At 36.7% G+C, this 15,822-nt stretch overlaps 1 protein-coding gene across 2 annotated transcripts in view; it reads right to left on the bottom strand.

Moving 5' to 3' along the window:
* TNS3 (tensin 3) overlaps positions 1-15,822 on the bottom strand; it is a 242,280-nt gene that overhangs the window by 91,562 nt on the left and 134,896 nt on the right. The window contains exons 9-17 of one of the 2 annotated variants that reach the window (XM_069859719.1): positions 14,293-14,415; positions 12,700-12,764; positions 10,917-11,000; positions 8,725-8,837; positions 7,578-7,638; positions 7,351-7,426; positions 4,265-4,394; positions 3,242-3,307; positions 442-546 (exon numbers count right to left, since the gene is read on the bottom strand). In XM_069859719.1, the coding sequence (XP_069715820.1) occupies positions 442-546; positions 3,242-3,307; positions 4,265-4,394; positions 7,351-7,426; positions 7,578-7,638; positions 8,725-8,837; positions 10,917-11,000; positions 12,700-12,764; positions 14,293-14,415 (823 nt within the window). The remainder of the gene's footprint in view (positions 1-441; positions 547-3,241; positions 3,308-4,264; positions 4,395-7,350; positions 7,427-7,577; positions 7,639-8,724; positions 8,838-10,916; positions 11,001-12,699; positions 12,765-14,292; positions 14,416-15,822) is intronic. The other variant, XM_069859720.1, reaches the window with a different exon arrangement.

Below are 15,822 nucleotides of genomic sequence, written 5' to 3'. Positions count from 1 at the left end.
ACATACATCCTTTGCTGTTTGTTTATCTATAACTTTAGAGTCTAGCACACTTCCTGCAACACTCTAAATAATACAGTAAGTACCGAAGGCTACAAACTTACTACATCTTTTTTTTTTTGTTCTTAAAATTCTATATTAGGGTTGAACTAGAAGACATAGAACAATAAAAAAATTAAACCAAATTTACAAATAAAGTAACTCATATCATCCAGTTGTGCCTCAGTCCAATTTAGAGCATTAACAAGAATCTCTCTTAATCAGCTCCTGCAGCTTTCTTTCCATTAGAGCCACTAAAGCTAAACAGGGAAGGGTAGACAGCTATTCAACACAATTGTGAAGTGGCATTAGGTTCAAGCAAACGAGCTCCCCTTCCTCCTTTTCAAATACTTCAGCACAGTTGCAAAAGTTTTTGCCTTGCTCTCATGTGATCAAATAACTCACCTTCCCCATCAGGGTTCGTATTTTCATAGGAATCCCAGCGTATCAATGGGTCTGAGATATTGTAATCAACTATCACTCCATGGTCATTCTGAAGGCGTTCACATCCTAAAAAATAAACATCTGTTTGAGACCAAAAAGTATCACAGCCACATTTATAACGACATACACACACATGTATGTGGCCTTCTGACAGAACTCTGTTCCTGAAAATGCAATACCATATTCTGAAACATAAGAAGGAGTAATAGGGGAAGAAAGGTTATATAAACCAGCTAAAAAAAAAAAATACCAAACAGACTTGGTTTACGTTGCATTACATAAAGTACAAGCAGAAAATTTTATCTTGGCCTTCTTGATTATGATGTGCCTCCTTGAATCAGCCCCAAAACACAACTAACACAGATGATCTACTCAGCCCTATAGACAAAGACAGTAAAACAAATGGCTTTTCAGAATGAAACCACAAGTATCTATAAAGAGATGCTAGGAATGATAAAATAAGACTTTGTTACAGATTGTCATTCTGATACCAGAACAATTTATCACTAAAGATGAACAAAGAAAGCTGAAAATTGCCATTGTGTGTCCCTGGCACTTCACCCAAGGCGCCAGCTAGGCTGTTTCATCCATTCTCCATCCTCCTGGCAGAAACTGAGATTGAGCAGCTTGTCTTTAATATGTTTGCTGTCTTTAAGTACATTCTGCCAAACATGCCTGGAATTTTCAGCAGTAAATCACCTTTCTGTGCCCTTGATAAGGCATAAGATAGTATTCAGCTTTTAAATGTATCCAGGAGGAATTTCGTTGTGGTCCAGTGAGTGAAAATCAAAGCACAGCCATCAAGAACTCATGGACTTTGGACCTGGCTTTGACACTAATACAAATCAAATTGGCTTTCTGCTTTGCTCCTGTATTTAGAACAGCCAATGAAGAAATCCTCAGTTATCAACTCTTCAGTTGTGTCTGGAGAGCAAGTCCTACTGTAAAATATTCTACAGCAGCAGTTATGTGCATGGTGTGATTTTCAAAAGAAGGATAGTTAAAATCTAAAGGGCAAGGATGACGTGGTCCTGTATCTTTATATGCAGGCAGAAAAAAGTCATCTGTAGAGAATTTCTGTGATGTTTGTCACAAGGCAGATCTGAAGTTTGCTAACTAAATACTTAGATGCTTCATCTTCTTGGCCAGTGCATTATTTCTTAAAAGATGTATCACAGTCAGTTCTTTTCTAGAATACTGGTGTCCAGTTTCAAACTACATATTACAAGAAAGATACAAATAAAGTGAAGTAAGTTCAGGGAAGAGCCAACCAGGGTGGCTGGGACTGAAGGAAAGGCTGAGGGACCAGAGCTGCTTCCATTTGAAGATGAGATGGTCTTGGGGGGACCTGGCAGCAGCCCCACAAAGGCCATGAAGGAAACAGAGTCAGATGGAAGGACAACACGGAACAGGTATAAAGTGAATCTAGAGAAGTTTAGAATCAATATAAAGAAAAAATAAATCCACTGTGACAGACACTGGAACAGTTCACTCATTAAGGTTGCAATATTTTCATGGTTGGACATTGTAAAGATTTGTCTGGACAATGCTCTAGGAAGCCTGTCTTGATCTCACAGATGACTCTGCTTTCAGCAAGAGGACAACCTGGAGATACTCTGAAGTTATTCTGTGAATCTAGAATGTTTTCAGATGTAGAAAAGTCACTCTGCAGAAACTGTAAATAAGTATTTCAAGGTGAATTCTTCATCTTAGCCAGTTAATCCCTTAGGCAGCAATTGAATACAAATTTCCCATTACTTAGAACCTTACTTTCCAACAACTTGGAGCCTGCTAAAAAACACACCTCTGATTTGCCATCTGAGAAAGGAGACTTAAACAAAAAAGTTAATCCCTTTGCAGACATGTCAGCTGGCCTTTCTTCAAGCATTTAATATCCAGAAATGTTTAGTGCAAGATGGATAAATTTATTTATAAAACTGCTTTTCTTATGTGGCTTTCCAGCAGGCTGAGATCTTCATGTTCAGCTGGACAGAATCAGACTTCTTACTGGCTTAGTTTCTAAGTGATCAAACTGGTGGAGAAGGGAAAAAAAACCAAAAAAAAACCAGGCAAACATGCAATTCACAGGACAGTGAATGGGAACATGTATGAGACACTTAATAATATTTGGTTTTCATTCAGTCTCAAGTCGAATCCATACTTTTCACGACATCATAAGATGAGGAAGAAAAAATCCACTAACAGAATCAGACTGCAATATAAAGCATGATCTTAAGTTCTTATTGTAGGTTGTAATTATTGATGCTCTTAGATAAACTGCAATAGAATTCTGGAGACATACAGGATATATCCTACAAGAGCAGAAGCATTTTCAACAAAACTATAGCTATATCTCTTAATGCTAAACTGAAGACAGTCCAAACTTCACCACTTGCAAACATTATCAGTTATGTTGACACCCAAAAAAGGTTATGGAATAGGCCACTGCTGCACTTGTGCCACGCTAAGCTACCTATGCTATGCACATTATATACAGATACATAAAATGTTTTCTACCAGTGGTCAGCAACTATACTGGTATATTTTAAAACAAAATCTGATCACTCCCATACTGATGTAAATGCAGAGTCTTCATTAACTTTTTCAAATTTAGACCAGTAACTGTATTACATATTTTAACAAGTAAATTTGAATTTCAGATCTTCAATAAGAGCAGTAGAACAGAGAAGGTAAAAAGGCAAAAAACATTTCAGTGTGGTTTATTTCTAAAGTAAGCATATTTTTTCTCACACATACTCACCCTGAATTTTCCCTGGAGTTACTGAAAACACTAATTCCACCTTGCCACTCTCAGGGAAACGGTCATCTGAAAACAAAGGATAGTATTTCAGCAAGCTATGTGTCAGGAAGGCAGTCAAAGGCACTCAAAAGCTATAGAGAATCCTATCTACTAATACACATACCCTTATCCTTTCCCTTCCCACTTGCAGTTCAGCAATTAGCTTCTAAAAGAGCCTCACACATCCTTCAGAAAAGATGGGCTGGAGTTTTGTTTACTTCCAAGAACAGTCAAAAACAGAAGAGTTGTATAGTTCCCAAACCTCTCTCTATATAGACATGGTTGACTTTGGCTTTTAAAGGAAAACACACCCAGGAGCAAACTAAAATTTTTCTACGCATTGTCAAAACAGCAATGCTCAACCACAAAACTTTTGTGTAGCTGTACGTTGCAGGGAAGTATGCTTGATTTTAGTTTGCTTGTAATGTCGGGAGAGGGTCTTATGATAAATATAAGCATAAAAATAAAAGTGAAGTAATACTTTGGAAAATACAAAGACATTTTCAAATGTGTCCAAAACCTTTGCCTCAATCTTTGGATACTCTGAATCACACTAAAAGATGTCCATACTCAGCCAGACTAGGATGCAACCCAGTGTCAGACTTTGCGACTGTTGTTATGAGCCAAAAAATTATTGGCTTAGTTCATCTTATTTCCCATGATAGTGATTAACAGGAGTCCTCACTTTAAACAAGAGTCTGTTGTTTTTCAAATTTAAGAGGAGGCAATAAGGACAACATAGAAGTATCTGTATTATTTTGATAAGTTAGCTCACTTGAAAAGCTTTACTTATCAGTAGGGGTTTACTTATGCTATGTGCTATGAGTTAACTAAAACAAAGCAGTCTCCCTTTCCCTAAAATTATGGACAGAAAAAAAACAAGAATCCTTTTGAAAAGAGGTCCTAAAGATGATCATCACATGCACAGGCACATACTTACACCCCCGCAGACATACACATCTGACCAATCACAAAAGCCAGCACCTTTGTTGGCATTGTCCAAATCCTCTTTGCCAAACACCAGGCAATGTCCTTGAATGGCTCCAGTGTGAAACTGAAGGCGAAAAATCACATCACGAGTAGCTGACCGGTATTTTTTGTGATAGCACTTCAGCTAGAAAGAATAAGAAACACATCAGGAAGTAACTTCTTAAAAATCTGAGCATATGTATATGTACTCATTAGTTGCTAAGTAAAGCAGCAACAGTGCAAACACCTCCGGTGTTCTAACAAGCAGGGCATGCTTTATGCAATCCTTCAAAATTATACAGGCTCAATGCAAGACAGTTCTGGATGTGTAAAAATATAATAATTACTATTTTCATCACTATCGTCACCAATGATTATGATTCAGAATCACATCACTTGTAATTGTAATGTTGGAATGATGACTTGTATCTTCTTCACGGTACCAAACGAATGCAAAACTGAATTACAGCACACTCACTTCAAAATAACTGAAGAATATGTGAAGTTTTCAGAAATAAGCCTGTAAGATGATTACATCCATTGTAGAACTTTTTAAAAACCTTCTCTAGTGAAATTGGAAAGTTGGTAGTAGTTTTGACACCTTGGCTACTACAACATAGAGCTCTGTAAAAATAACATCTAGTATGAATTTCAGCAGCTAACGGTGAACACAATACACCTACTCTATAACTCCACATTCCCTTAGACTAGACCTATGAGTATTTTACCAACTAATTCCTTGAGTCAACTCTAATATAAAGCACTCAGCATTCTTACAGGAACACAAAAAAATTTGGGTAACCTCAGTCACTGGACTGAAAATTTTAATATATTTTCCTGATCATATCAGGATTTTATGATAAAGCAGATGTTACTGAAATGCATTAAATGACAACAAAACTCCTTTTCTAGGACAGACTGAGAAAATACTGAATAACTGACGAGCATTCAAACCGAAGTAATATAAGAAAGATGCAGGGGCTTAAGAGGGATGCTTCTGAAAGTTGGGATTAAACGTATTTATGAAATTCTTCTCACCACAGGATTTGAAGAAATCGAATTTATGGGATTTACCTATGGTTTTATCTAAATTCAGCTATTGCTCTCTACCCTTCATTTCAGTAATTTCAGACATTGTGGGGTTCCTGCAGTTAATCAGTGCTGGCCATACAAGTGACACACGGGACAACTTCTGAAACAACCCTTACAGAAGAGAATGTTTTTTTTTCAGGTACTCTCTATGCAAACCACTTATGCCTAACCCTTTAGCAAAGCTGGGAGAGTCTCAACAGCATAGTGGTAATATCGGGTAAAACTACTTGCTTCTTATTTTAAACAGTGCTTTACATTCACTACAATTAACATAGCGTACAAACCCCTTACTATTGAAGGGATCTATTTCCTTGTAGTGCAACACAACTACAATCATCACTTCACTAGAACCATGTCCCTTAAGTTATCAAAATATAAAGTGGGAGAAACAGACTGCTTGATTCAAGAACAAACAAATACGCAGTGCTATGCCAAGCAACATTATGTAAATGCAAAACGTCACAAAGGATGAAAACCGTAAGTTTGCCCAGAAGTGAAAAACTGACAGAAAGGGTATTAAGAAAGCCCCTGATGAAAGATGTCGGAACTAACTTGCTCCAAAATGTAGAACTGACCTGAAAGCAACTGTGATAACTCTCCTAATCATATTATGTGAGCAAAATGAAGCTTGAAAAGACTTCTTTAGTTTGAAAAGACTTAGAAAAGAGCTTCTTTATATACATTCCCCCACAATTTTGTGTCAAACACTAACAACATTAGCTTTTAAACAATCACATTATTTTTACACATGGATCATACATACAACTTTCTTAAGATGCAGAAGTCTAAATAAGTGGACAATACATTTTATCCCCCATCTTGTCAAGAGTTTTGGTTTTGCACAGTTGCTGGGATTACTGAGAATCTACTGACTTTTGCATAATCATGTTTATAAAAACACAAAATTTCTGTCAATTCAAAGAACTACATGGTTTCTGATTCTTTCTACTTTCTAATTCAAACTTACAGTCTTGAATAATTTTAAGTTAGGATACCCTAAACCTCTTAATTTATAGAATTTACTAAGATCTAGCCTCTCTTATAATCAGTAACAATGTACATCTATACTCAGCATACTGAAAATATCTTTTGGTGCTCCGTATACATAATAAGCTTTCAACAAAGTCTAAGATTAATTTTGAATTCTGACACTGCTACCTTCTGATGCCATATTCAAGAATTAATGTAATCCACTGTAATACGCCAGGAAACATCTATATGCATTTACACAAGTGCAGCTTTTCAACAGCTGTGCCAAATATTATTGTGTTAACAAATCCTATAAACTTAAGACAAACAAGTTTTGGGTTTTTAACTCACGCACTTCAAATAATTTAACCTTTTGACGCTGGGAGCACTCTATAGACTTTCCTTTTTCCTGAAAACACTGATGGTTTTGCTTCCCACAGTCCTCCAAAGAGTAACAAATCTTCCTGAATTTGAAACTGTCCCAAAACTCCAGAGTACAGCAATTTATAACCATGTATTTTAAAACTGTTTCTCAGTTTTTCACTGAAAGAAAGAAAAATATACTAAGCTGTATTTTAAGGGGAAGTAGAAAAGGGTCTAGAAGGAAGGATAATTTAAAAAAAGATCATTTCAAAAGAAAAACAGAAAGAATGAAAAAACCAAAAGGATCTGTCTTTTTTATTTAGAATCAGTTAGGCATTTTCTTTGCAGGATATAGTATTATAGTATTGCTGAGGTACAAATATCCCCAAATGCAAAATTTATAAAGAGAAGAGTGAAGAGAAGAGAAGGCTGAACTTGGCGATGTTATGAAATGGGAATGTTGAAAGCAATTGTTTCAGCTCCTAAAGAATTTCTAGTTTGAATTTATAGGAATTTTGATTCCCAAAAAACTCAAGAACGATGTCTAAATTAACTCAACTGATTTCGTAGTTTGACTGCAACCTCGCTCAATTTATTTTTGTACACAAAGCAAAACAAAGTCAGAGACTGTAAACTAAAGTCACAGTACTAAATTTCAGTGCTTTTGATTAACTTACCATAATATCTCCCTTCAAATGCTGGGCGGGGTCTATAGCAATGCAGATTCGGCTTTGATTTTCTGGCCCTACACTACTTAACAGGAGAGAAAAGAAAAAGAAAATTTGTGGTTTAAAGAAACAAGAAAAAAATAAAAAGGAAAAAATAAAAAGAAAAAATGACTACATAATTAATTATGAGAAATAAAATCTGGGTTCAAACATAAAGGAAAATGCTTACAACTTACTATATTCCAGATGTATAAATTGGTTGCATAGCCTGGTATAACTTCAGAAAAGGTTGGCAAGCTGAAAATAAGTAAATAAAAAAGATTGGTCTGTAATTATTATCCTTAATCTAAATATTACAACTGGGAAGCTTCATCCAGACTGAGCAAAGTGGCACACACGTGGCACAATGTTTACTGTCAAAACATCCTTCAAAGCAAAATCATCTTTGTTAGCTTCATTTTCCCCCAGAAAAGTATTTGATTATATTTTATGAAAAAGTCACTTCTTCCTGATCTTTAGACTAGTTCTGAATCAGAGAGGAAGGCATTTTACAGGATTTGGGTAAGGAAAGAAAGAAGTAACAGTTTGCTCCTTATTAAGTATCTGCTTTTCTTCCCAGTTTTTCTGCAGAAAAACATTAAGGCAAGAAAGAGAATGGCCAAAACAAAATAAAAACAATTTTAAAAATTAAACAAAATATTTGACCTACAGTTCTGCTTCAAAACTAGTAAGTCCTTCAAATTTGTTACTGCAACAAAAAATACCTTGCCTTTATTGAAATAGTTATTTTTAGAAATAAAATCAGACTAAACAATGACAATGGAGCATTGCAAATTCATGCTGATTACTTTTCAAGACAGATACTGTTTAACTCTCATATAATAAAATAGAAAATTATACTCCTTCATCATACTTTAGTACAACATGATGGTTAAACATCTTCATTTTAAAGCCAGTTAACGTGGCAGGCCATCTCACAAGTATACTATGGTGTGTAGAATCAGAAATCATTTATCCAAAATTCTACAAAAAAAAGAGATTATATTTATAATTACGTTTATTTCCTAAACATCAAGTAAATGACTGTGAAACCTGATCAGGTTCTTGACTCTTTTGTTAGGGACTGGAATGACAACTGCTCAGAAACTAGGCAGACATGAATATCATCAAATTTTCATTTAACAAAGAACAAGAATTATATTTGACTTGCTGTAATTTTTACTCTTGGGATATTTCTCTTCTCTTGGCTCTTTTATTGGGAATATTTCAATCAATATCAAAGTGCATCAACTCTATTTCAAGATATATGCAGGCTTTCTAGAAAGCTCCAAAACCAACCAAGACATTCAGCCCACACTTAATTGGACAAGTTAGGTGCTCTACCTCCTCCAGCATCGAAGCTTGGGATGCCATGAAGGATAACATAGTGCAGGAAAAGAGGGGTTGCATTCATCTTCACAGATCCAGATAGAAGGCCACTTAAGAACTGCACGTATCTAAAAGTACAAAATTTATCTGAATTACATAAAAACAGTTATGCAATTCCATTGGGGAAATACATTCTTTACACAGTAATGTTTCTAGGCCATGGGTAGTGAATACTATTGTAACATAACACTTAACTTCAAAAGAATAATCTTCACAAAACAGCATGAAGAGACACTTAAATTAATCACTTAATTAAATCCATGGCTGTTAACACTGCTATTGTTGATATCTTAATTTTAGTTATTTCCACCACCACTCTAAATAAGAGAGGAACTGGTAAAGTCAATCACTTTCATATGCATTTCTAGCCTTTCACAACAGGATGACATAGGTCACATTCCGTCACATTCCACTAGTTAAGTACATTTCATTATAACAAGACCAAGAAGCACCCTTGACAGAAATCCTAGCATTAAGGCCAATGCAGGCAAATAACATCTTCATATTGAGAAGTGATCTCATTCAGCAGCAAACAGAGGAAAACTACCACAGCAATGTGAAAAATCACTGTATTTCTGCTACTTAATACCTACTCTATTCACAAGCTCACAAGCAAGTACATGCACGTCAACTTCTTTGTAGTGCGTGTTGAACAAATTCCTCCCATCTCCTTAAATAAGGGAGGAAAAACCAAGGGAAATCAGTCCCTTTATTTTTTCTGCTGGCTCCGAGTCCATTTTTTCTTCCATGCCCATGACACAATCTTCATTTAATTTTAATTTAAACACACCCCACTCTCACCTCATCCCACCTTCCAGCAGAATTAAGCAAGTGTCCTTGAAGAGCACAGGAAGGCTAGATACCACCATTTACACATATTTCATCTCTAGCTTTAGGGCTCACATACGGATCATCTAAGTTAGTAGCTACTGAAGCTTCCTGTCAACATGGTTGTAAGAACTGCCCTGATGCACAATTCAGAGGCTGTTGTGAGGGTTCCAGGTTCTCGTGGACATATGCCTGCTATCTGCATCTTCCTGATGGAAAGATTAAGAACACTTACTTCCTTTTACATCTACAGTTCACACTTCTCTATTTGGTAAGCATCACCCTCAAATCCTTTATTAATAAAATGCAATACACATAAATGCAGGCATAAAACTGGAAAGAAAAAAAAAAAAGAGACCAGTAAAATTCTAGTTACGAAAGGCTTACTCCAATTCAAATGGAATGTTGTGGTATTTTTATCACGTGAAATAGAGCTACATAGGTTACCAAATGGGTGCAAGAAGTAATGGAAAAGATTTTCTTATTTAGAAGTTAACAGAACCAAATAACTTACATTCATGGCTACTCCTAATTTTTCTAGCTCAATTAGTAGCAAAGCTCTAGACCTTAAATAACTTCTAGAAAAACCTACCGTATACACACTGATTAAAACAAAAAATAAACAGTAATTACTAAATCAAATCCAGTTTATATTTTATGTTTCTAAAAGAAGATTCATCTAGATCACAATTACTTTTCTGATGGTTACCAATCTCTTTTAGTACTGAATCCTTCATAACCTCTCATCAAAGTTGAGGTAAATAGTGAACCACAGAACTATTCCCATTCCAGACTGCTTTATTTGAGTCCTAACTCAACCTTATTCATGCAGACAGAGTGAGAGCCAAGACATTCAGATAGAATGAATCATGCATGCTTTAACAAACACTTAGCAGCATGGACATGGGGGGCAGATGCAGAATATGCAGATCCTTTAAACAAATGGTAATGAGTTCTTTATTGCACACTAATAAACACACATTCCATACACATCATTTATGCCACAGAAAAATTAGTTTATTATTATCGTGGAGCAATTAAGAAATAGATTTTGATATCTCTTCTTGTTAACAACCAGTGCACTAAGAACAGATTTGGATAATAGTGCAGTACAAGAAGCCTTATCTATCTTACGCTACCTGTAGGAACTGAAAGAGAGATCTCATCAACCAAGGGAGATTAATAAAGTGCTGAGAGTTTAGGAATCACTGGAGGACCTTGTGGAAATAGCTTTCACATAGCAGAGGAGAGAGCAATGGGTGGGGCAGAAGATAATGATGACATATCACATTGGTATGAATCAGAAACAAATTAAATACCTTCTTTGGGATGGCTGCATTAAAGCTGAAACTTTATCATCAAAGAATTTCTTCATAGCAAATCTGTCTAGAGCCTGATCAGCACTGTCAAAACAGAGACACAGACACCATGTTACTTCAGTTTGGGGTTATCTTGGAATTTCAGTGGGTTACTGCTTGAAATACGTCAAAATATTTCAAAGGGAAAAGAAGAAAAAGACAAGAAACAAGGACCTAACTAGCAACTCCAGCACTTGCAGGTCAGACAAGAATGTTTTCCACTGGCACCTTCTCACTTCACACCTTAAGGCAGTTTCTTCCTTGAGGCAAAGCATCTACTCCCTTTTTCAGTTAACTGGACTGCATACTTCCAACATTAATATCTTAAAGTCATAATGCAATAAATTTCAGCAAAGTCGAGAAGCTCAGGCTGCAGAAGAAGGATACTTGCCATCATTCATTCTCTGTTTAAAAAAGAAGCAGCAGCATTATGGACATGAAAACCACTGTCTAATTCTAAATGTAGTACAGTACATGAGGTGCAAGGATGCTGGGCAAGAGGATCATTTAAGCAGTCAAGTAATTCTTCAGTCTTTGTTTCCTGTACCTGGAGCCACCAAGAGAGAGAATGTTTAACATAAAATAGGTGTCAATTTTTCAAAGAGAAATGTTTTGCTTCTGACAACCACAAACTCTTCAAATGCACCATTAACAAGCAAAATATTCAGAAAAATACATTTCCTTCCATTCACTATCCGGAATGGTTCTGATACAAGTCTTCTGCATCTGTGCAGACGAAGGCAAGAGGGTGTAGAAATAAGAAACACAAGTGCCAAAGATCAGTAAGAATGCTATGAATTACATACGCCAAGTAACATGCCATGCCAATTCTGTTTTATTTATACCAGACAAACACAATGTGTCTCTTAACATATGTAGCTGACAGTGGTAGTTAACCAGGAGGTAAAAAAAAAAAAAAGTTTCAAAATGCTTAGATTCTGGAATCTCAAATTTTATACTGCACATCTGGTTCAACCTAAATGAGTTCCAAAGAAAAATAATTTGCTAAGCATATATATGCATATCAGGCTAAAAACAAAATTTACAGCTTTCTTAAGAATTAGTCAGAAGTTACCAGTTGTCTCCACAGGCTGCTGGACCAGGCTGTGAAGTCATGTGTTTTCTTCATACTGTATGCTTAGAAAATCGTTGACTCAAAAACTTCCTTCTCTACCCAACCCAACACACATCTTCACCCACATTACCACTCAGATTTAGGCAACCCATTTGTAAAAAGACTACTAGTACTTTACTTGTTAAAACAGAATTTACCAACTATTTCAGAGAGCTCTGTTTGCCCTCATTAAATCTGACAGCCCATTATTCCTTCCTAAATGAAAAATCAGATATTTATAGCATATAATTAGAAGTTGTTAAGTGTGGCAAATAGATGGGTTTGATAGACTAAAGCTGGTATCATTACAGAAAAAGAGTTTCTTGCACATTTATTCAGTAATCTCTAAAGACCCTTCACAGAATTTTTCTGCAGAATATCTCAGATTAGAATGGACCTTACGGTGTCACATAGTCTATCCTCCTGCTGAATGCAAGATGACAAGAAAACTCTATCATGAAAGCAGGCAGTTTTAAGACATTCTCCAAGACTGTCTAAGAGAAAACCTGACAAAGCTTAACTGATAAACTGTCAGTAAGGTGACAAACTACTATAATTTAAAGGCATCTTTTTCTGATTTTTCCTTAATTGTAAAAAACCCACACACTGTATGCATTATTCACAACTTACCTTGCAGAAACATTGGTGAAGTGCATATATGATGATATGACTACACCTATCCTTCCTTTCCCTCCCTGTATTAGGAAAAAGGGAATGATAACATTTAATATATTACATTATTAGGCAATATTTTATTTAAGACCCATACTAAATAAAATTTTTAAGACAGAAGAGTCAGAGAATCCTTTTGCTCATGCATCTCCAATGTTATTGGAAAGGTGATTATGATGGGCTTGTCTCTCTGTGCAAGCTGGCTGACAAGTAACAAAACTTCTATATGGATGCCTGTCAAATCTTACTGACTGAGAGGAAATTATTAAAAAAAAAATCTCAATCAGTATTAGAATTGTTGTATCAACTATTTTAATTTTATATTACTTTCTCCAGCAATCATGCAAAGCAAATCCAGACAATGTTGCAATTCCTGGCATGAAATGCCATGAAGGATCTATTTTGGAAAGCATATCAGTTTCCAACTGTCTTGGGTATTTTTACCTCCCCAGCACCTGAGGTTTGTAATGATGACTATTTATTTTTCTGCAGATAGATTAAAAAATATTCCAAAATCTTATTAAACAATTCAGTAGAATTTACCAAGCAGCAATTCCCACAGATTTTAAAACTATTTCGGTCTCTCAGCTGATACAAACAGCTTTATCTATCTTCCTGGTTGGAAAGCTTAAAGTCGTTACCAAAAGGCATTAAGCAACAATATGCATTACCAATTTTTATATAAATTGCCCAGGAATGACTCTGCCCCCCATTCTTTAGTCCCATGCACGAGCTGTTCTCCTGGCTGTCATCCCACAACTACTACGAATTCAATAGTGTTCCACACAATTGTGGAATTCTGCCTGCAAGCAATATTCAGAACTACGCGATCTGATTTGAAGAGAAGTTTTGGTCCCATTATCACTCTCATTCTGTCTAGACTACTATCTGCCAGTGATACAGAGACAGGTTTGCCTTGGGTATCAGCAGCACAGATACTAACTCAGTTCTGAACTCATTTTATGAATATTTAATTAAGGCTTTACTTTATTTCCCTACATTGTAAGCAAGCAAGGAGAATAAGAAATGCTGCACAATGATAGCTTTGTGTACAGCATCACAATGACGTTGGCAGTTAGAAACTGTCAGAAGCACCCGGGAGGTATACTTAAAGCCTTCATGTCCCACAGCCATGACAGCCCAATGGGATGATACATGATATGCTGCCTATCCTTACCCCACAACAAAATCCATTAATATCACAGAACACACTTTCTAAAGAGTTTCCTGTTGAGCTGGAAAAATCTCAAGCTCCTAAACACTCTCACAGAAGTAGCATTGACCCTTGAAAGAAATGAACTAATATCACTGCACGCTATACTCAGAGCAGAGGACAGAACCTAAAGTTACCATAAAAAGCAGTACCTAACAAGCATGCAAGGTTAGTGGATTTAAGCTTATTTAAATTAACTGAAGATCAGGCACACTGTTTCCAACATCAAAAAGAGATTAAACTTTTTAAATTTTTTTTTAATGAGTAAGAATAAAGGACAAGGTTTTTAAAAATTAATACAAAGTGACAGGCTACGAGTATACATAAAGCTCGCTTACTTGACAATGGATTACCACCACATGTTGAGGATCATTGTTCAGCCATGACTCCATAGCCTTGCAGATGATGCACATCTTATCAAGAGGCGGAGCATGGAGATCAGGCCACCCCACATCCATGATCTGTAATTAAACAAGTAATATTCATAACAGACAACTTGATCCTAATAATATCTATTAAAATCTGGCTTCCTATAACTGTCTTAGTGAAAAGTCTCTACATTGTTGTCAACCTGAGATAATCACATCATTTGAATGTCACATTGTAACTAAAATATGCTTACAGGTATTCTAAGGGGAAAAAGGGGAATTTGCTTTTAAAACAGAACTACTTCTGTAGAAACAAACTGGCATGGTTTAACCTCAGTCAGCAATTAAGCAACACATCACTGCTCGATCACTTTCACCCACACCAGTGGTATGAGGAAGGGAATGGAAAAAAAAAAAAAAGTAAAACTTGTGGGTTGAGATAGACAGTTTAAAAGGACAGCAAGAGAGAGAGAAAAAAATAGAATAATAATTATAGAATATAGAAAAAAAAGTTATGCACAATACAATTGCTCACCACTCAATCACAGAATCACCAAGTTGGAAAATACCTTTGAGATCATCAAGCCCAACCATACCTGTGCACTACAAAATCATATCCCTAAGCACTTCATCTACCTGTCTTTTAAATACTCCTGGGGACAGTGACTCAATCACCACCCTGGGCAGCCCATGCCAGTGCCTGATAACTCTTTCTGGGAAGAAATTTTACCTAATGTTCACTTGGAACCTCCCCTGGCACAGCTTAAGGCCATTCCCCCTTCTCCTATCACCTGCGGGAAGAGACCGACACCCACCTCTCTGCAACCTCCTTTTACGTAGTTGTAGAGAGCCGTAAGGTCTCCCCTCAGCCTCCTCAATGCTAAATAACCCCAGTTCCCTCAGCCACTCCTCGTAAGACTTGCTCTCCAGTCCCCTCACCAGCTTTGTTGCTCTACTCTGGACATGGTCCAGCACCTCAATGCCTTTCTTGTAATGAAGACCTCAAACAGAACACCACATTCAAGGTGCAACTTCACCAGTGCCAAGTACAGGGGAAAAATTACTTCCCTGGTCCTGCTGACCATGCTGTTTCTGATACAAGGCAAGATGCTCTTGGCCTTCTTGGTCACCTGGGCACCTCGCTGGCTCACGTTCAGCTGGCTGTCGACCAACATACCCAGGTCCTTCTCTGCCAGGCAGCTTTCCAGCCACTCTTCCCCAAGCCTGCAGCATTGCACAGGGGTTTTGTGTTTCAAGTGCAGGACTTTGCACTTGCCCTTGTTAAACTTCATCCCACTGGCCTCAGCCCATGGATCCAGTCTGTTCAGACCCCTTTGCAGAGCCTCCCTACCCTCAAACAGGTCGACACTTGCTCACAGATTAGTGTCATCTGTTCATTTACTAAGGTACATTCCATCCCTTCATACAGGTTATCGACAAGGACATCTACCATGCTACTAAAATGCTATGATCTAGTTGCCATCACAGAAACTTAATGGG

This window comes from Phaenicophaeus curvirostris, chromosome 6 (genome assembly GCF_032191515.1).
Source record: "Phaenicophaeus curvirostris isolate KB17595 chromosome 6, BPBGC_Pcur_1.0, whole genome shotgun sequence".
Taxonomy (NCBI): Eukaryota; Metazoa; Chordata; class Aves; order Cuculiformes; family Cuculidae; genus Phaenicophaeus; species Phaenicophaeus curvirostris.
Note: the sequence above shows the minus strand (reverse complement) of the source record. Positions and strands in the feature narration are given on the sequence as shown.